Source organism: Gopherus flavomarginatus, chromosome 4 (assembly GCF_025201925.1).
Source record: "Gopherus flavomarginatus isolate rGopFla2 chromosome 4, rGopFla2.mat.asm, whole genome shotgun sequence".
Taxonomy (NCBI): domain Eukaryota; kingdom Metazoa; phylum Chordata; order Testudines; family Testudinidae; genus Gopherus; species Gopherus flavomarginatus.
In genome coordinates, this window is record NC_066620.1 from 35,407,536 (window position 1) to 35,428,046 (window position 20,511).

The window sequence follows — 20,511 nt, forward strand, 5'->3', positions numbered from 1 at the left end:
GTTCTGCCCATTGATGCCCAGACTATTCCCTGAGTGAGGTAATATCTTTTATTAGACCAACTTGTGTTGAGTGAAACAAGCTTTCAAGCCAAAAAAAAGCTCCTTTTCAGGCCCAGACCTCAAAAGCTTGTCGCTCTCATCAACAGAAGTTGGTCCAATAAAAGATATTACCTCACCCACCTTATCTCTCTGATATCCTGGGACAAACATGCTAGGACTACACTACATAGAATATTCTCTGAAATTTTAAAATTGATTGAATGTGGCACTCAAAAGTTGTCTAAATCAGTGATATTCAGACCTCAATGGTTCAGGAGCCAAACTGGCAATCAACATTACCCAAAAGAGTCACAGTAGTGTGAATACACTTTCATTTACTATAGTACTATATATTCATATTTAAGCAGTATGCCAGGGGAATTATTTAATTTATATATTGTGACAGACCCAGGCCAGTGGGGTACAGGAGTCTGGTAGAGGGCAAATATACTGGTCACGGGCTGAGTAGTTTTGTGTTCCCTGAGTGACCAGAGCAGGGGCTGCACTAGAGTAATCAGGAACCTGCTAGAACCAATTCAGGCAGACAAGCTGATTAGAACACCTGCAGCCAATCAAGGCAGGCTAATCAGGGCACATGGGTTTAAAAAGGAGCTCACTCCAGTCAGCAAGGGAGGAGCCAGAGGAGAGGAAGTGCGTGTGAGGAGCTGGGAGCAAGAGGTGCAAGGAGCTGAGAGTGAGAGGGTGTGCTGCTGGAGGACTAAGGAGTACAAGCGTTATCAGACACCAAGAGGAAAGTCCTGTGGTGAGGAGAAAGAAGGTGTTTGGAGGAGGCCATGGGGAAGTAGCCCAGGGAGTTGTAGCTGTCATGAGAAAGTTACTCACCTTGCAGTATCTGAAGTTCTTCGAGATGTGTGTCCCTGTGGGTGCTCCACTCTAGGTGGCAGTGCGTCCCGGTGCTGTTGATCGGAGATTTTCGGTAGCAGTGCCTGGTTGGGGCGCACGCACCCAGATGGTATCTCCCATCTAGTTGGAATCTTCTTGAGTGCGTGCGCCCACACCCTCCTCAGTTCCTTCTCTACCGTAGAGCATCATACTAGTACTCCAAAGTAGAGGGGAGAAGGGCGGGGAGTGGAGCATCCACAGGGACACACATCTCGAAGAACTTCAGTTACTGCAAGGTGAGTAACTTTCTCTTCTTCTTCGAGTGCTGTTCCTGTGGGTGCTTCACTCTAGGTGAATGTGTAGCAGTACCCACTAAGGCTGGTGGGACTTTGGAGATGCGGTAGGGAGTACTGAAGATAGTACTGTATGGCCTACTATTGCGTCTGCCATGGTGTCTTGCGTGAGAGCATAGTGTTTTGCAAACGTATGTTCGGATGACCATGTAGCCGCCTTGCAGATATCAGGAATGGGAACGTTGTGCAAGAAGGCAATGGATGCCGACATGGCTCTAGTGGAGTGAGTTCTAATGTTATCGGGCGGTTGAAGATTCTTCGCACGGTAACAGGATCTGATGCAGTCAGAGATCCACTTGGATAGACATTGTTTAGAGATAGCCGTGCCCCTTGATCTTTCGGCAATGGAAACGAAGAGTCGTGGAGACTTGCGAAATGGTTTAGTCCATTCTAAATAAAAGGCAATTGCTCTCCTCACGTCGAGAGTATGCAGGGTTGCTTCCTGCAGAGTTTTGTGAGGTTTGGGATAGAAAGTAGATAGGTATATAGGTTGGTTGAGGTGGAAGGTTGACACCACCTTAGGAAGAAATTTAGGATGTGGTCTCAAAGTGACTTTATCTTTGGAGAAGATTGTGTAGGGAGGGTGGGCCATGAGGGCGCTCATTTCACCAACTCTCCTCGCTGATGTTATGGCGACTAGGAAAACCATCTTCATGGACATATGGAGGTGAGAGGAGGTAGCCAACGGCTCAAATGGAGGTTTCATGAGGGCATGAAGTACGAGGTGAAGATTCCATGTAGCCACTGTTGGGTGAATCTCAGGGTAAAGATTTTGCAGGCCAGCGAGAAAGCATTTAATGGTGGGGTGTGTAAAGAGTGAGTACCCATCCAATAGGTCATGGAAGGTGGTAAGCACCGCCAGGTGCACTTTGATGGAGCTGATCGAGAGTCCATCTTGTTTTAGTTTCAGGAGGTAGTCTAGAATGTTAGGGAGGGTCACATTATTGGGTGCTAAATGTTTATGCGAGCACCAAAGAGCGAAACGTCTCCACTTCTGAAGGTAGGTTTTACGAGTAAAGTCTCTCCGGCTGTGCAGGAGGACGTATTGGACCTGCTCGGAACAGGCTAGTTAATGGGTTTGGAACCATGAAGGAACCAGGCTGTGAGGTGGAGCTTTTGGAGCTGGGGTGAAGGACTTGTCCGTTTGTCCTGGTAAAGGAGGTCTGGTCTGTTGGGGAGAGCCCATGGGTGACGGGAGGACATGCGGAGAAGGTAGGGATACCATGTCTGTCTTGGCCAAGCCAGGGCTATAAGGATGACCTAGGCCTTGTCGTCCGCAATCTTCCGAAGAACAGTGTGTAGTAGAGGGATATGTGGGAAGGCATTCAGGAGGCAGTTGTTCCATGGGATGAGGAATGCATCCCCTAAGGATGCAATCCCGAGTCCCGCCCTGGAGCAAAACAGAGGGCATTTCCGGTTTCGAGTCGTGGCAAAGAGATCTATGGACGGCGTGCCCCAGTGGGAGAAGAGCTGTTGGAGTACTGCAGGGTGCAGTTCCCATTCGTGTTCCATCGAGAAGCGTCTGCTGAGTGCGTCGGCAGTCGTGTTGTGACAGCCTGGTAGATAGGAAGCAATGATCTGTATTCGATGTTGTAGGCACCAATTCCATAGTCAAATGGCTTCCATGCTGAGGGAATGTGATCGTGCTCCCCCTTGTCTGTTTATGTAATACATACATGCTATGTTGTCTGTTAAGACTCGCAGGTATTTATTCTTTATGAGGGGAAGAAAGTGAAGGCATGCTCTCCTCACTGCTCTGAGCTCTAAGAGATTTATGTGTAGATGTGTCTCTGATGCAGAGCACCTGCCTTGTGCCCTGTGTTCCCCTAGATGCGCTCCCCAACCAATCAGGGAAGCGTCAGTGGTGAGCATGAGCGCTGGGGATCGTTGCTGGAAGGAAACCCCTGTGCAGAGGTTTTCTGGACTTGTCCACCATTGTAGGGAAGCTATAACATGAGGTGGAGGAGTTAGCAGCATCCCTAAGGGATGTCTGCTGGGTTTGAAATTGGAGTTGAGCCAGCCCTGGAGGCATCGCATATGTAGCTTGGCGTCTTGAACCACAAAGGTGGTAGCTGCCATGTGACCAAGGAGCTGTAGGCAGATTCTTGCTTGCATCCTGGGACGAATAGAGAGAGTACGTATGAGCCGCGTGATAGCGAGGAATCTGTTGTATGGGAGCGAGGCCTTGCTCTGGGTTGAGTCGAGATGAGCTCCAATGAATTCGATCTGTTGCATAGGTATCAGGGTAGATTTTTGAATGTTTATTTGGAGGCCTAGGTTGTGAAAAATGGAGATGGCGAAGCACGTGGTTTGAAGTGTCTCGCCATAGGAGTTGCCCCTGATGAGGCAATCGTCCAGGCAGGGGAAAAGTGTGACCCCGTGTTTGCAGAGGTGAGCCACAACCACGGCTAGGGTTTTGGAAAAAAACTCTTGGAGCTGTGGAGAGTCCGAAAGGGAGAACTCTGTATTGGAAGTGATCCTGACCGATTGTGAATCGTAGGAAGCGTCTGTGAGCTGGATGTATTGATATATGGAAGTAAGCATCTTGTAGGTCGAGGGCTGTGAACCAGTCCCCTTGATCCAATGCAGGTATTATTGTGCCCAATGTGACCATCTTGAATCTTTGTGTCTTCACAAATTTGTTCAGTTGGCGTAGGTCTAGTATAGGCCTCTATCCCCCGGTTTTCTTCTGCATTAGAAAGTAATGGGAGTAGAACCCTGTCCCTTGATGTTGCGGCGGCACAGGTTCCACTGCGCCTAGTTGCAGAAGGTGTGCCACTTCTGTGCGAAGTAATTGTTCGTGAGAGGGGTCCCTGAAGAGGGACGGGGAAGGGGAAAGGGTAGGAGGGTAGGATATGAATGGGATGGAGTAACTGGTCCGAACTATTTCGAGGACCCAACGGTCCTGTGTAATCCGCTGCCAAACATGTTGGAAATACTGGAGGCGGTGGCCAAATGGACAGGTAAGTGGTGGAATCAAGGGGTGGTCGTGCAGACCCTCGACCAAAGCTTCAAAACTGTTGTTTATTGCCTGGTAGACGGAAGGTGGTGGCTTGATTTTGATTTTGTCTGTGTTTGGGCGGTCTAGTACGATTCCTAGTTGCGTCATATGGTCTGGATTGAGGGCAATAGTACTGATGTGTGCGTGGTCTTTGGTATGGTTGGTATCGTTGTCTCCTGGGAAGTGATGGATGAATGCCCAGGGTGCGCAGTGTCGCTCTCGAATCTTTCATGGTGTGGAGGAGTTCATCAGTTTTTTTCGAAAAGAGTTTGTCCTTATCAAAGGGGAGGTCCTTCACTTTGGTCTGGAGCGCTTTAGGAATGCCTGACGCAGAGAGCCATGAGAATCTGCGCATAACCACAGCAGTTGCAGTGGTACGGGCTGCTGTGTCCACTGTGTCTAAGGACGCTTGTAGGGCCGTTCTGGAGATCAGTTGTCCCTCAGACAGGATTGATTTGAAGTCTGCTCTTCTGTCCTCTGGGATATATGAGGCAAATTCGAGAAGCTTATTATAATTATCAAAATCATAGCTGGCGAGGAGAGCAGAATAGTTTGCAATCCTGAACTGTAGTGTAGAGGATGTATAAACCTTGCGGCTCAGGACATCAAGGCGTCTAAGATCCTTGTCTTGTGGGGCTGGTCGATATTGTGACTGTTTAGTTCGCTGTGTAACTGTATCAATGACAAGAGAGTTCGGTGGTGGATGAGAAAATAGGAAGTCTGCATCCTTTGCAGGAACGTAGTATTTACGTTTGATCTTCTTACAAGTTGGTACTAGAGAAGCTGGGGTTTGCCAGAGGGTGTCAGCTGGCTCCATGAGTGCTTCATTTATAGGGAGCGCGATTTTCGAGGGCGCAGACGGTTCAAGAATTTTGAGGAGTTTGTGCTGATTCTTCTGAACCTCTTCTAAGGGGATATCCTGACTGATTGCAGCTCTCCTGAAAAGTTCTTGAAATTGTTTGCAGTCGTCCACGGACCGTGGAGGTGGAGGGAGGATGGCTTCATCTGAGGCTAATGGAGAGTTAGGGTTAGGCGAGTCAGGATATGGTGCATAGCTCCCAGACTCTGGAGGGGGCTCAGGCACCCTGGAAGTGGATGGAGCAGGAGATTGAGGCACCGAAGGGAGATGATTGGTAGGAGGATTCTGCCACGGGTACCACTGAGGCCAAGGCAAGGGATAGGAGAACCCAGGCATCGCCCACGGGGGGGCAACATAGGGAAAATGAGGCTGCTGGGCTTGAGCTGTAACCTGAGGTGGTAAAGGTGCCTGTGGAGGAGAAGCAGGAGGGGAGAACTCCGCTTGCTGTTGTAGCTCAAGGTCACCGTCGGTGAAAGCCAGTTCAGGTGGAGAAAGTGGCAGGTCAAGAAAGGAGTCCTCTGTGTCTAGGAGCAGAGAGTGAGGCTCCGGTGGCACTAGAAGGTCACTTTGAGTGAGAAGCTGTTGGTCCTGCTCTCTAGGCTGATCTAAGCCTGCTCTCTGCTCTGGTTCTTTAGTAGGAGAGAGTGGCAGAGAGTGTCCTGCTGTGTTGAGCCTCGAGGTGCCCTGCAGGGGGTCTGCTGCTGGTGCGCAGGCAGAAGAGTGGCTGGGTGCCGACTCTCTTCGTGGTGCCGAGGCTGATCGTGGTGTCGGCACCACAACTATTTCGTCGCTGAGGCAGAGCGCGCTGGCGGCACCGTGGCCGCTTTTAGCGCTGAAATTGACCAGGCTGTAAGTGCCGCGGTCATTCTGGGTGTCGGAGCCGAATGCGCTGCTGGCACCGCGGCCAGTGCCGGTGCCGAGGAGGAACGTGGTGCCGGTGCTGTAGCCTTCCTCAGTGCCGAAGAGGAGTGAGGTGTCGGCGCCGCAGTCGTTTGCGGCGCTGAGGGGACCGAGTCAGTAGGTGCCTTCCCCGCGCGGTCCCTGCCTCTAAGCTCTGTCAGTCAGAGCGGTTCCTGAGGCATTAGGAGAGGCTGAAACAGCTGTCTTTCTGGCTGTCAGCACAGGGGGTAGGGATCTCGCCGGAGACTCCCTACCCTTGTTAGCGTCTCGTTTGTGAGACTGCTGAGCTTCTTGCCTCCGTTCCAGGGAGGGTGAAGCAATGTTCCCCACCGGTTCCGATCTGGATGGGGAGCGTGTGGGAGCGGGTTCTACCTTTCCTGTCTCCGACAGCGGCTGCAGGGATTTTTCCATCATGATGATCTTGAGGCGCAGATCCCTGTCACGACGAGCTCTTGACTTGAGGCTCACACAATGGAGGCACTTCGCGGGGATGTGGGTGTCCCCGAGGCACTTCACACAATGAGAGTGGCCATCTGAGCGTGGCATGGAGTCCTGACAGGAGATGCATCTTTTGAAACCTGAAGGTCCTGGCATTATGAGTTAGAGAAGAGAGTCTCAATGGGAGACAAGCCTAAGGAGTTCTTTGTTTTTTTTTTTTAACAAAGTAACTAACTATGTAACTATACTAAAGGAAGGGAAACAACTGGGAAGTAATTAATAATTATTTCTATGTTCTTTGTTACTGTTTCCTATAGAGATCAGGGAAGAGAAAGTAGCACTGCCCCGAGTCCCGTCTTCAGCCGAGGACGGTTGAGAAGGAACTGAGGAGGGTGTGGAGCGCACGCACTCAGGAAGATTCCAACTAGACGGGAGATACCATCTGGGTGCGTGCTACCGAAAATCTCCGATCAACAGCGCCGGGACGCACTGTCACCTAGAGTGGAGCACCCACAGGGACAGCACTCGAAGAAGAAGCAGCTGTTACAGGAGGCACTATAGACAGCTGCAATCCATAGGGCCCTGGGCTGGAACCTGGAGTAGAGGGCAGGCCCGGGTTCCCCACAAACCTCCCAACTCCTGATCAGACACAGGAGAAGTTGACCCAGACTGTGGGGGAGATCACTGAGGTGAGCAAATCTGTCAAATAAGTGCAGGATCCACCAAGGTAGAGGAGGAACTTTGTCAACAATATATATTATTCTCACAGCAAAATGACTGAAGAACAATTATTATTTCATCAACTACAAGTGGTTAATAACATAGCAAAAGCATCCCAATTAGTTAACAACTTAGATTGGTTAATAAGTGTTTTAATATCATGTGCTGCAAAGAACCGTAGAAGATACATTAAAGAGCCATGTGTGGCTCAGGCACCTCAGCCTAAGTATCACTGGTCTAAACAGAGAGATGCCACCAAATTAAGTGTAAAACCTCACAAGCTCAGCCAAACCCCCAAATTCAGATCTGCAAAGAGTTTTGGGAAGCAGTTTGTATGAGGTGCTATAGAAGGGAAATATAACAGCAGCAGCAATACACTGAGATCTTTGAACAGAATATACGTGGAAATGCAAAGCGCTTACCAAACTTCAGTGAATTAAGCCTCACGATACTTTTGATGTAGGGTAGGGAAGTGTTATTTCCATGAGGAAATTGAGTAAGTCAAATCACTTGCCCAAGGTCACACAGCGAATCCCTGGAAATCACTCAGTGCAAGAGGCACCAATAGAATCCAGATCTTTTGATTTATAATTGTGAGATATAATTCCTAATGTTTCCAGCTGCCATATATAAACTGTAGCAAGTAGTCCCAACAATGGGATTTGCCATGAGATCAGCCTTCAAGGCAAATCTTCCATTATCTTATGGATGAAATTATCTTACATTTACATGGTGCCTTTCATCCCAAAGCACTCTGAAATGTAGTGACCTATGTAAGGAGCAAAATTTAGAATGTATAGTTTGTTGAGTACAACATTTTTTAATTAAGAGACTTGAATTCCCTTTTTAACAATCTCTTAATTTCTTAAACACTTCAAAGACTGTTAATGACTCATTTTCTCTATTACTAGATGGTGTTGAGGTTTGGGTGTACGTCAAGAGGTTTTACTTGTTTAGTACACTTTCTAGAGATTGATCAGTTGATTCAAGATATAACGACTCCGTATTCTACATAATTGTTTTAGAGCATAAAGGAAAATCCCAACAAATGACAGGGCACTTTTGTAGTCTCCAGTCTCAGATACTTTATTCCCATGTTTGCAACACAGTACTCTTAATTTTTTTTCATGCAGTAATAAGCAATGTATAGCTAATTATGTTAAAATTCATTTAAGGTCTTGTTTACATTACAAAATGTTGTTGGCAAAAGTTATGCCACTTAAATTAAAACTGCTGTTGCATGTCCGCACTAGCCCCTTGTGTCAGCAGAGTGCATCCACACTAGCTGCTCTTGCTTTGACATAGAGAGCAGTGCACTGTGGTAGCTATCCCACTATGCAACTGGCCACAGGGTGTTTTGGGAAGAGTTGCATTGCCTCATGGGGCAGGTTCAGCATCACAGGATGCAGGTTTATCAATCCCATCGTTCCCTTCCAGGGGCATCCTACTAGACTGTCAGTTGCTTTTTCAACTGAAGTATGTAGGGTGAGGGAGAGGAGAGTGGTGTGCCTGGGGAAAGGGAAACAGCAGGCTGACCAACAGCAGGCTGATCCTGAGGCAGGGGGACACCCCGCCATGTCAGCCCCCGGCTCTGCTTGGCACAAGAGTCTTTCCAGAAGCAGCCCACCCTGCCTCCCTGCCTATGGTTTTGTGAGTTCCTCAGTTATCCCACAGCCTCCTCAGATGTCCTGGGGAACATCAACACAGCACAGCAGTCCTCTCCTCCCCCAACCCAACCCCACCTTGCTCCCTGCAGCAGCAGTCGGCCTGCCTTGGTGTTCCTAGTGAAAGGCAGAACAGGTGCTTTCCAATTATTTGTTCTTTGTTCCCCAAGTGGAGCAGCACACTGAGCTGTTAGATACTTCCTGGAGCTTTGAAAAGAGAGAAGTGCATGCCTGCAGCACAGCAGAGATCAACACAGTGAGCAGAGTAGTCACGGCAGGCATTGTGGGATGCTGGGGAAAGCCAGTTCTGTCAACAAAACTAACAGCAACGTCTACACTGACGCTTTGTCGCTTTAACTTTGCCGCAAAAGGCTTTATGTTGAGGTGATTTTGTTTTGCCACCAAAAGTAGCTTTGTAGTGTGTACACCTCCCCTTTTTTGTTGGCAAAAGGCAGCTTTTGCCAACAAAACTTTGTGGTGTAGACAAGCCCAGCTCTCGATGTGAGACAAAAGTTTAAAGTTAATTTGCAGAAGTGAAGATTCAAATTCTAGGAAACCTAAAAATACATTCAGCACTACAGCAGGGTGAATTTTTTGGAAAAATAGCCTATTCACACAAAAATGAAATGTCAGATGACCTATAACTGTGAATTTGACTGATCAGTTTCAGCTGGGGAAAAAAGTGTTTCAGCAGAGAGTCTGTTCTTTGACATCTTTAGCCTAGTGGTTAGTGCCAGGGCTGACCTTAGCGTGAGCAACTGCTCAGGGTGCCATGGTAGGGTGGCTGTCAAGAGAGAGTGTCACAGTAACAGCCCCCTGCCACTCTGATCCTCACAGCCACAGCCCACAGTCCACCTCCAGCCTCGCTTTGCCCCCAACTCCTGCACCACCTGCACCTCCAATCTGGCCTGCCTCCCAGGGCCGGCGCTACCATTTAGGTAGCCTAAGCAATCGCCTAGGGCGCCAGAATAATTGGTGGGTGCCGTTCTGCCGGAGGGGGCAGCAGGCGGCTCCAGTGGAGCTGCCGCAGTGGTGCCTTCGGAGGGTCTGCTGGTCCGGTGCAGCTGCTGCAGTCGTGCCTGCAGACGGTCGGTGGACCGCTCGCAGGCATGACTGCGGCAGCTCCACTGGAGCCACGGAGCACTGGACCCTTCGCAGGCACCACTGCGGCAGCTCCACCGGAGCCGCAGGACCAGCGCGCGGGGCGGCGAAATTGCCATGCGCCTAGGACGCTCAAACCCCTAGCGCCAGTCCTGCTGCCTCCCGCCCAGCTCCTCCCCCAGCTTTCACCTGCCCCCATCCCCCGCTCCGCCTGCACCCCTGCTTTGCCCTCGTCCCTGACTCTGCCTGCACCTCCACTCCATGTTCTTGCCCCACTCCCAGCTCTGCCTCCAGACCTGATCCACCTCCATCCCCCGCTCCACTCCCAGCTTCGCTTCTAGCCCCAGTCCACCTGTACCTCCACTCCACCCGCAGCCGAGCTCCATCTCTCACCCAGCTCCACTCCCCCGCCTCACTAAGGATGCAATTTAGGTAACGCAGGCCCTGATCAGGGCACTTGGCTGGGATGTGGAAGACCGAGGTCTGAACCCCTAAATCTGGAGCACGATTGGAACAAAGATCTGCCCCCTCAATGCCCCCACCTTACCTGAGCATCTTAACCACCAGACTACGGGACTGTTGTTCTTAATCTCTCCCGTTGTAGTTGTTCCACTTTGTAGAAACACTTAAATATTTGCTGGGAAGAGAGAGAGCAACTCGACAGCCTGATGATTAAGGCACTCACCTAGGAGGTAGGAGTTATGGATTTTATTCCCTCCTCTGAATCAGGCACAAAGATTTGAATCCGCATCTACAAACTTTAACAGCTTCAACAATAGAGAATAAAAGCAACACACCTATAGCTTGGTTGATAGGATGCTCATCTGAGACATTTGTGGAATCTTGAGTTCAAATCCCTGCTCCAGAGTGGATTCAAATCTGGATCTCCCACATCCCAGGTAGTGCCCAAACCACTGGGCCATAGGTTATAAAGGAACACCACCTGACCCATCAAGTTTGCAGGCCCATAATGGACTTTTCCAAATTCTGAATTATTTTCAGAACCAAACTGAATATTTTCCCTGAATTTTTCCACTTTCTCGCTGAACTGAAAAATCACCCAGCTCCATTCAGCACATTATTTTTCTTTGACCTTTTAAAATGCTGTTTACTCTGAAAAGTGAAACTGGTGCCTCCTAATTCATGTTTGCTCTGTGTATCCAGAGTTATTTCTGTTTATTTTAACAAATAAATCAGTGCTTATTTTAGCATTACTGAATCAACACAGCTAAGAGTCAGCGACCTGGATTTTATTCTACCTTGCACGTCAATGGCAATGTCTAAAGCTATGTATGAATGTATATATTTACGGAAAAGTTCAAGGCTATGGTTTTGTGCAAGTGTCAATGAGTATAATCAGCAAACTATGTAGTTGCATAGGCATAAATGATGTATTTAATCTGGCCTGCAGGATCTTCATTACTGCTGATGAAGCACTATATGGAAAGAACACGTTGACTTTCAGACCTCAGACTGAGTTTACAGGGCTGGAAGTTACAAAAAAAAAATTTTTTTTTCTTGCATACTGAGCACATTTAAATACGGAAACCACTGAGACCCAATTAACTGGGATTCCACAATACTATGTAAAGAGAGTCACTTTTCAGAGTAGAAATGCATTTTTAAGATAGCATAGTTTTTAAGTAATATGCTGAAAGACCTTCAACCTGGTCATTCAGTTGATGAGCACATGCTGATTAAACAACTGGAACCGATCCCTTTACTTTTGCAGATCACTCAAAAATGTTACGTACACACCTTTTCAAATGTCCAGTGTTTAGAGCCTCTTATCAGGCCAGCTATAATTTCAGCTACACATCGTTGGGTACTTTCATGAGAGTCTGCTACCAGATGTTCCAAGTGGGGCTTCAGAACTGGCAAGAAGGCATCATCAAAGTTTCTGAATATGCCCTGTTAAACAAGATTACACTTAAAAATGTTTCACTTAAAATATTTTTAACCTTTAACATTGCATACAATTTATATTAATATTCCCAGGCTAATAAGAGCACCAGCTTGTATTGCTACTGTCACTGAAAAACTAGTAGTGTTAATTCTGTATGGAATATTCCTTTTCCTATTTATTGTCCCAAACACCTCAGAATTTGGACCCATCTACTGCTATAGCAGATACAATATACAAATATGGATAGTACACATACATGATGCATCATTTTGAGTTGTACAAGTTTTTAATTATTTAACCAAATTTATAAATATTAACATAGTGTTATGAGTCATAGAATCATAGAATATCAGGGTTGGAAGGGATCTCATGAGGTCATCTAGTCCAATGCCCTGCTCAAAGCAGGACTAATTCCCAACTAAATCATCCCAGCCAGGGCTTTGTCAAGCCTGACCTTAAAAACGTCTAAGGAAGGAGATTCTACCACCTCCTTAGGTAACCCATTCCTGTGCTTCACCCTTCTAGTGAAAAAGATTTTCCTAATAACCAACGTAAACCTCCCCCACTGCAACTTGAGGCCATTGCTCCTTGTTCTGTCATCTGCTACCGTTGAGAACAGTCTAGATCCATCCTTTTTGAACACCTCTTCAGGTAGTTGAAAGCCGTTATCAAATCCCCGCTTATTCTTCCCTTCTGCAGACTAAACAATCCCAGTTCTCTCAGCCTCTCCTCATAAGTCACGTGCTCCAGCCCCCTAATCATTTTTGTTACCCTCCGCTGGACTCTTTCCAATTTTTCCGCATCCTTTTTGTAGTGTGGGGCCCAAAACTGGACGCAGTACTCCAGATGAGGCTTCACCAATGCCAAAGAGATGGGAATGATCATGTCCCTTGATCTGCTGGCAATGCCCCTACTTCTACAGCCCAAAATGCCGTTAGCCTTCTTGGCAACAAGGGCACACTGTTGACTCATATCCAGCTTCTTGTCTACTGTAACCTCTAGGTTCTTTTCTACAGAACTGCTGCCTAGTCATTTGGGCGCTAGTCTATAGCAGTGCATGGGATTCTTCCTAAGTGCAGGACTCTGCACTTGTTCTTGCTGAACCTCATCAGGTTTCTTTTCGCCCAGTCCTCTAATTTGTCTATTTCCCTCTGTATCTTAACCCTATCCTCCAGCATATCTACCACGCCTCCCAGTTTAGTGTCATCTGCAAACTTGCTGAGAGTGCAGTCCACGCCATCCTCCAGATCATTAATGAAGATATTGAACATTACTGGCCCCAGGACTGACCCTTGGGGCACTCTGCTTGATACTTGATGCCAACTAGACATGGAGCCACTGATCTTAACAATATTTTCTCCGTAAGAGACATAGGAGATTGAGAAGCAAATTTAAAGTTTAAGTATATAGTTAGGTAATGTTTCTCATATGTTCAAAATAGAATTATCCCCAAGTGTATATGCCCTCTCTATATCACCACTATTAGAGAAAAATATATTTGGAGAAATCAGAAGACAGTATAATGAGGTTGGTCGCAGTGGTGCTTAGGGCATACCTTCTCTCAACATTTAATAACAGTGATTACCTGGGTCACTGAATGCAATGCTTTTCACATTGATTTGATAATTATCTATAAAAGGGAAGTAACTTATCCATAAAAATCTAGTTACCTTGAAAAGGCAAAATCTGCGAGGATTAAATTTGTCTTTTCCTTTTCTGTCTTCTAGAGATAGAAACTTTATTAACTGCTCAACAAATTTTGGATCGGAAAAGTGATCGTATATGATTTGTTCTGCCTGTAAAAGAAAACAGTGATAAGCCTTAGTTTAAATTCAAGGTGCTTAACTACCACAATGATAAGAGTCTCATTTGGGAGGAAAAAATCTTTCCAAGTCTTAATTTATTTTTTTTTTTAAACTTTTGCCAAATCATGCATGCAGTCTCCATTTTCCTCAAACAAGCATTAGGTCAACATCTTAGTGCCAAGAGCTTTTACTCCTATAGTGATGCTGGGCCATCTTTCCTTCCACTAACATAATGCCTTCAAAGCAGCCATTTCCAATGGCACTGACTACGGTGCACCAGCTCTGTACTTATGAGCACTCTCCTGATCACTTCAAAATCTTTATCATCATTTCATGAATCACTTATTAGGGAAACTATGAGGGCACTGACACGGTCACATTTTTAAGCAAAATGTATCCCAACTAATCTGAAACTTGGATCCCCTGTATAGCAATTTTCCATGGTATTTTTTAAAATGTATTTTGGTTTCATACATTCAGTAATTTCTCATTTTTATTCTTTCCCCTCAAAGAAGCTCCAATTCAGTAAGGCACTTGAGAATACCCTTACCTTTAAGCATGTCCAAATTAAGTCAGTGGGATTACTCACATGTTTAAAAGGGTGTCCACATATTGCATACACCAGGAAGTCAAATTCTATATTCTTATTTTATATGTCTCTACAAATCCAGACTATGCCTGACTGGAAAGGATTAAAACATCTCAGAAATACTTTGTTTCATAATGCATATACTGCTGTGAACCCACTACATAATTCTAGGTGCCCCTACTTTTTTTTTTTTTTTTAAATAATAGGCACCAACACCATCAGTACTTCACTCAAGTCTTTGCATTCCAAGGAAACTCCACCAGTCCACACCCACACCAGCATCAGCAAGTACATCAAACACCACAATGTGGCAGAGGCATCAAAGGCAACTGATTGACTTTTAGATTATCTGATCTTTGCTCGACATCAGGAGGAGATCGACTACCAAAACTAGCAGACTGGAAGGATCAAGATGATGGTACTGCAAGGTAGCTCTAGGACTCACTAACCTTTCTCAAAAGAGGAAGATTAGAGATGGCGCAACATCTGCAAAAATATATATTTGGTTACATGAATTAAAAACAAATTGTAAGGCTTATTTAGCATGATAACCATAGACTAAGAAACTTTAGTTTCAGATAAAAGTAATGATTGTGAAAGGGCTGGTCTGACAGCATCTGAGGCAGAAATCCTGTTTATCCACAGAACGGGAGTAACAGGCCTTCCCACACCATGTTGCCATTATGCATCAAATCTGTTCTGGAAGAGCCACCTTTAGGGTAAAGTTCAGTGTCCACACTCACCTCCTTGCCAATGCTATCAACTATAATCAGCAAAATTGGTAATTGGTAGGGCTGTCAAAGGATTACAAATATTAATCACAATTAATTGCAAGATTAAAATAAATTGTGATTAATTGCAGTTTTAATTTCACTATTAACAACAGAATATCATGTAAATATGGGGGGAAGCATGTTTGTGTATGAGAGACTGTGTGTGTGTGTTGGGTGAACATGTGAGACGGAGAGAGAGAGAGTATGCGTATGTTGGGGGAGTGTGTAGGTGAGTGAAAGACAAATTGTGTGTGAGAGTGTGTGTGTGTTGAGGGATTCTGCGAGACACAGTTTGTGTGTGTTGGGGAAAGTGAGTGTGTTCAGCACACTGTCTCTTTAAGCAGAGCACTTCCCAGCCTGAACGCTTGTTCAGACAACACCAGCTGCTCCCACTCCTGACCCAGAGGCTTCCTGTCAACTCACTCCAGCTTAGCAGAGACTGGGTACATGGGCAGGAAGATAGGGACACTCCAACATCACCCTCCCCCACTCTGCACAGCAGACAGGCGGCTCTTGGTGCCAAGCACCTTGGGGTGGGGAACAGGAGCAGTGGCAGCTGCAGAGTAGAGCACAGCAGTGGGGGGAGGAGGGGCACCCTGCTCCAGAGGCGCCCCTGGTGCCCTGGGCAGTGGCCCAGCCTGCCCACCCCTAAGGCTAGCAGCAGCAGCCAGGCTCCCTGTGTTCCCCAGCCCCAGATCAGCAGCAAACGAGTACACAGGGACCCCCAGATACCACCCACTCTTCTGCTCTGTGCAGCAGGCAGGTTCCCTGTCTGGAGCAGCTTGGCCAGTGGCAGCTCCATGGGGGAAGGAAGGAGGAGGTGGGAGCAGCAGTGGAACAGGCCGGCAGAAGGAGAGGGCAGGCAGCAGCGCCCCCCTGAGCATGGCACCCTGGTGTGTGATTAACAAATTAATTTGTTTTGAGTTAATTGCATGTGTTAGCCATGATTGACAGCCCTAGTAATTAGCCATTCAATGTGGCCATCAACTTATTTCAAATATTATCTTGATGATTGTTCAGTGCTCTGATGACTTAAAAGTCAAATAATCTGTGCCAGTCTTGAAACAGAACAATCCAGACTTTCAAAAGAGCTTAAAAAAATCCTAGCATGCTTACCTCTAACAACTCCTCTCTCCTCCTCCCAAGCTTTGGCTGTTGCTCAGCTGAAGCATAAACTACCATATTTCTAAATATTAGAGGAAATATATATTAGCGTACTTCCCAAATAAATGGAAGAACAAAAAACAATTACGTTAATTCTCTACATTTTATATACTGATATCAAATTAAATTTGTGGTCTCCAACACCAAAATCTAAAGCAAATTTCTTCTTTCTTGCCACCACTGTTTGAGGTTGGTGACACTTACAGCCTTCTTCCAAAACACATGATTGTACACCAGGCTGTTGTGCAGACCGATCTCTGACATCTGCTGATATCCAGCATCTTTGGTCTCCCCTTTGGGCATCTTCCATCCACACTCACTGCGAGAGCCATCCTACTGACATAACACTCTGGTCTCTGTTGGATATGCCTATACCAATGTATAATAGTCTTCCTAAACTTGTGTTCAGCTGGAGCAACCCACATTAAGCCCTCTTACAACCTCGTTCTGTTCCCTATCATGAAGTGTCCAACCACTGGATCATCCTGACATCTTCATTTTCATGGTGAAGAGCATACAGATTTCTTTTCTTGTGACTGGATAAGTCTCTCTTCTGTACATTAAGATGGGTCAAATACAGTTTTATACACTTTAACAGCATCTTTTTGTCACAGAGAACTGGAGTCAGCTCCCACCATTTGCACTATACAGCTTTAGTGTAATGCTGGGTATCACTTGATGGTTCAATCGTCAACAACAAGTAATCCTAGGTATTTAAATTGTTTCACTCTTCTAATCTCTCTGCCTGCGTTCTCCTCTATGGTGAGTCCTTCTCCCTCATTCATGAAAACCTCAGTCTTACCAGCATTGGTGCTAGGCCCTGCCTGCTCAAAGCTATGCTGTCACTATTTAAAACTGGCTTGCCAGGTCTCACAATCTTCCACACATATTACCAAGTCATCAGCAAACATCATGTTCCAAGCTGGTTCCAACTTTGTATATTCTCATCACATCCATAACAACTGCAAATAAAAGGGGGCTCAATGCTGACGCTCAGTGTAGGCCAATGTTTACTGGAAATTCTCTACGGAAGCCCAATTTAGTTTTGACTACAGCAATCACTCCTTCATACATATCCTGGTTTAAGTGGATGTATCTCTCTGGCCCACCTCTGTCACAAACTTTAATCAGATGAATGTATGCCTGCTTCAAGTCCACAAAGATTATACCCAGTTGCTGTCTCTTTTCTCTGAACTTCTCCATGAGGATTCATAGAGCAAATATGTCACTAATTGTGTCCTTCCCAGCATGAATCCATACTGACCCTTTCACATTTCAACCATTCCATGCACACGCTTTTCAGCAATCCTCTATACTTTCATACCACGTGACATGAGCTTAATCTGATGACAATAAACACTTCTCAAACTTAGCGTTAAAAAAGGGCATTATTGGGGCAAATTTAGACCCCCAATATTTTTGTAATGATTGACTGTAAAACAACCTTTTACAAAATCCAAGACTAAGAGATGCAATTCCAACAGAAATAGTTAAACAAAAAATATTCCCCACAACGTTTGCAGCACACAAAAAGCTCACATCACAATTGTCTGGAAACTGTTTTGCAATAAACATGGAAATGGAGACTATTTTCATTGTACATGCCCGGAGAAGTGCAAAAAAAAATTCAGTTTTAATTATAGTTAAGAAAATTAAAAATATTATTTTTAATCTAATAGTGTCCCTTTAACTTCAACAGTATTAGTCAAACTTTCTGTTTTTCTTATACAATTTTGCCCACAATGCACATAATTTAATAGTACTCACTGAGGCCAGGTATAGTATCCCCAGTGTGTTTTCTCCACAAAACAACATGACTCCCAAGCTTGTTTAGTCTTTGGTAAACTCTCACTATTGAAATGCAGCCACTGGTTATCAGATCTGTCACCAGCCTGAATGCTGGAAGGCTTGGGGACTCCACCTATTTTTAAAGATGAAATAATGTTATATCAGATTTGCTCACAAGCCCATACTTGTTAAAAGACCCTCACGGTTATAATTTACTGTCAGCTTTTTCATGAGAGTGCCATTTCAAGAGTCTGTGTGTCACTTGTAAAAATTTCTCCATATGAAGTTTTCCACAGAAGTTTAACAACAATACCTTTGTACAAACAGGACCTGCTAAACTAGAGTTTTTAGTTCTATTCTAACTAGAGCTAACTGATTGGAAATTAAGTGCAGTTAGCTAACACAACTGTAAATGCAAATATAGACACTTCATGGCTAGGAACAAGTGTTGTCCTGGATAGGGTTGCTACCTCTGAGGTACAAAAACAACAGGACATCCGGGATGATCCTGAGCCCATAAAACTGAACAGCTGGTAGTGCATACTGAGTAACCTTGCAGACTGCCCAGAACTTTTACATAAAAAAATAATAATAATCGATTATCCTTCAAAAACATGTACAGTAGCAACCTTAGTCATGGAGCACATACTTCTGCTTACAATCATATCAGTTAACTAGAGTTATAACACAACCAAGAAGTCTAGTCTAGACAGGACCAATATCTGTAAAATTTGTTTGGGTGTTCAGTTTAAAAGACAAACATATTTTCTTTCAAATACTTTTTTGAATGCTGCTCATCCTCCAGCAGTTCTGCTTACATTTATCTTCCAGCTTCCAGTTCATTTTCCATATCTTGTTTTTGGGAAGGTTTTGGTCACAAGTGGTGCAATACAGAAAGGGATAAGCACGTAGTTTGAAGTAGGGAGTCAAATTGTTAGCACATCAATTTTTCAAACTAAGAAAATCTGTTACAAAGATACTATTAAATCACAAGATTTACAACTTTAACTAACCCCTACTAATATTAAGAAGAGATTTGATTTTTCCTTCATGTGTGGTGTACTATGAAGCACCATTGAGAGAAGTCAAAACAGCACACTGAAATCCTGTAGTAAAAATGACTTAAACAACACTCGAGCCTGTGAAGTCTTGTTTAAGGTACAGGTGAAGTTCTCTACCTGTTCCTATTTGTAATGCATGCATGCACAAAAGGGAAAGAACTTCCTCAACTCAGGTTTAAAATGTTTAAAATAATTGAATGTTGGGTTCATAGGACCCATGGAACCAAGAAAAATAAGAATCTGTCCCACTGACAAATACAGAAATAATACAGAAATAATATAAAAAGAATGTTATTTAATATTTGTTTATACACAGTGTTCATCATAATCTGGATGAAAAGGAGTAAGGAATGAATAGAAAACAGAGGCACCTAATGGCATATGCATGTTTGATCTTGTTCTCATTCAAGTTAACTGCAAGGCTCCCACTGTCTTCAAAGGGAGAAGGATCAGGCTCTGTGTCTATATATAAAATGTGTACACAAACACACCCCACTCCCTACAACCAGCTGAATAAACTACAAGTACACATCTACTTGTTAGATGTGAATACATTTTGTTTTAAAGGCAAGTGAAAAATGTTTTAGTTAGGTTACCCATTTTGTTTATACCATAATAACAGAGAACATGTGTTTTCTATTGGTAAGGTAGGTGGGAAAATATATTTCCTGAAAGCTTCAGGATAAATTTAGGTATTTAGGATCTGAAATCTCTTCTTAAACACTTACTGACTTCATAAGGGCAGATGGCCACCTTTTTGTGGGTTCTCTTCAACTGCTTGAGGATGCCAGCAACAGCTGAGATAGCCATCTAAAAAGGAGAATGAGGATTAATTCATCCATTTCACATTTTCAGTGCAAGGATTTGTCTAGTCATTCACGTCATAGTCATAAGAACGGCATACTGGGTCAGACCAAAGGTCCATCTAGCCCAGTATCTGTCTACCGACAGTGGCCTATGCCAGGTGCCCCAGAGGGAGTGAACCTAATAGGCAATGATCAAGTGATCTCTCTCCTGCCATCCATCTCCATCCTCTGACAAACAGAGGCTAGGGATACCATTCCTTACCCATCTTGGCTAATAGCCATTTATGGACTTAACCACTATGAATGTATCCAGTTCTCTTTTAAACGCTGTTATAGGCCTAGCCTTCACAATCTCCTCAGGTAAGGAGCTCCACAAGATGACTGTGTGCTACGTGAAGAAGAACTTCCTTTTATTTGTTTTAAACCTGCTGCTTATTAATTTCATTTGGTGACCCCTAGTTCTTGTATTATGAGAATAAGTAAATAACTTTTCCTTATCCACTTTCTCCACATCACTGATGTGATATCCCCCCTTAGTTGCCTCTATACCAAGCTGAAGAGTCCTAACCTCTAATCTGTCCTCATACGGGACCCTCTCCAAACCCCTAATCATTTTAGTTGCCCTTTTCTGAACCTTTCCTAGTGCCAGTATATCTTTTTTGAGATGAGGAGACCACATCTGTACACAGTATTCGAGATGT

General features: G+C 45.0%; 1 protein-coding gene across 3 annotated transcripts in view; it reads right to left on the reverse strand.

Annotated features, from left to right (window-relative positions):
- Positions 1-20,511, reverse strand: part of PSME4 (proteasome activator subunit 4) — a 241,970-nt gene that overhangs the window by 51,023 nt on the left and 170,436 nt on the right. For all 3 annotated transcript variants that reach the window (XM_050951719.1, XM_050951720.1, XM_050951721.1), the window contains 5 exons: positions 19,733-19,814; positions 17,923-18,076; positions 16,108-16,177; positions 13,495-13,620; positions 11,677-11,829 (listed from right to left, as the gene is read on the reverse strand). In XM_050951719.1, coding sequence (XP_050807676.1) covers positions 11,677-11,829; positions 13,495-13,620; positions 16,108-16,177; positions 17,923-18,076; positions 19,733-19,814 — 585 coding nt within the window. The remainder of the gene's footprint in view (positions 1-11,676; positions 11,830-13,494; positions 13,621-16,107; positions 16,178-17,922; positions 18,077-19,732; positions 19,815-20,511) is intronic.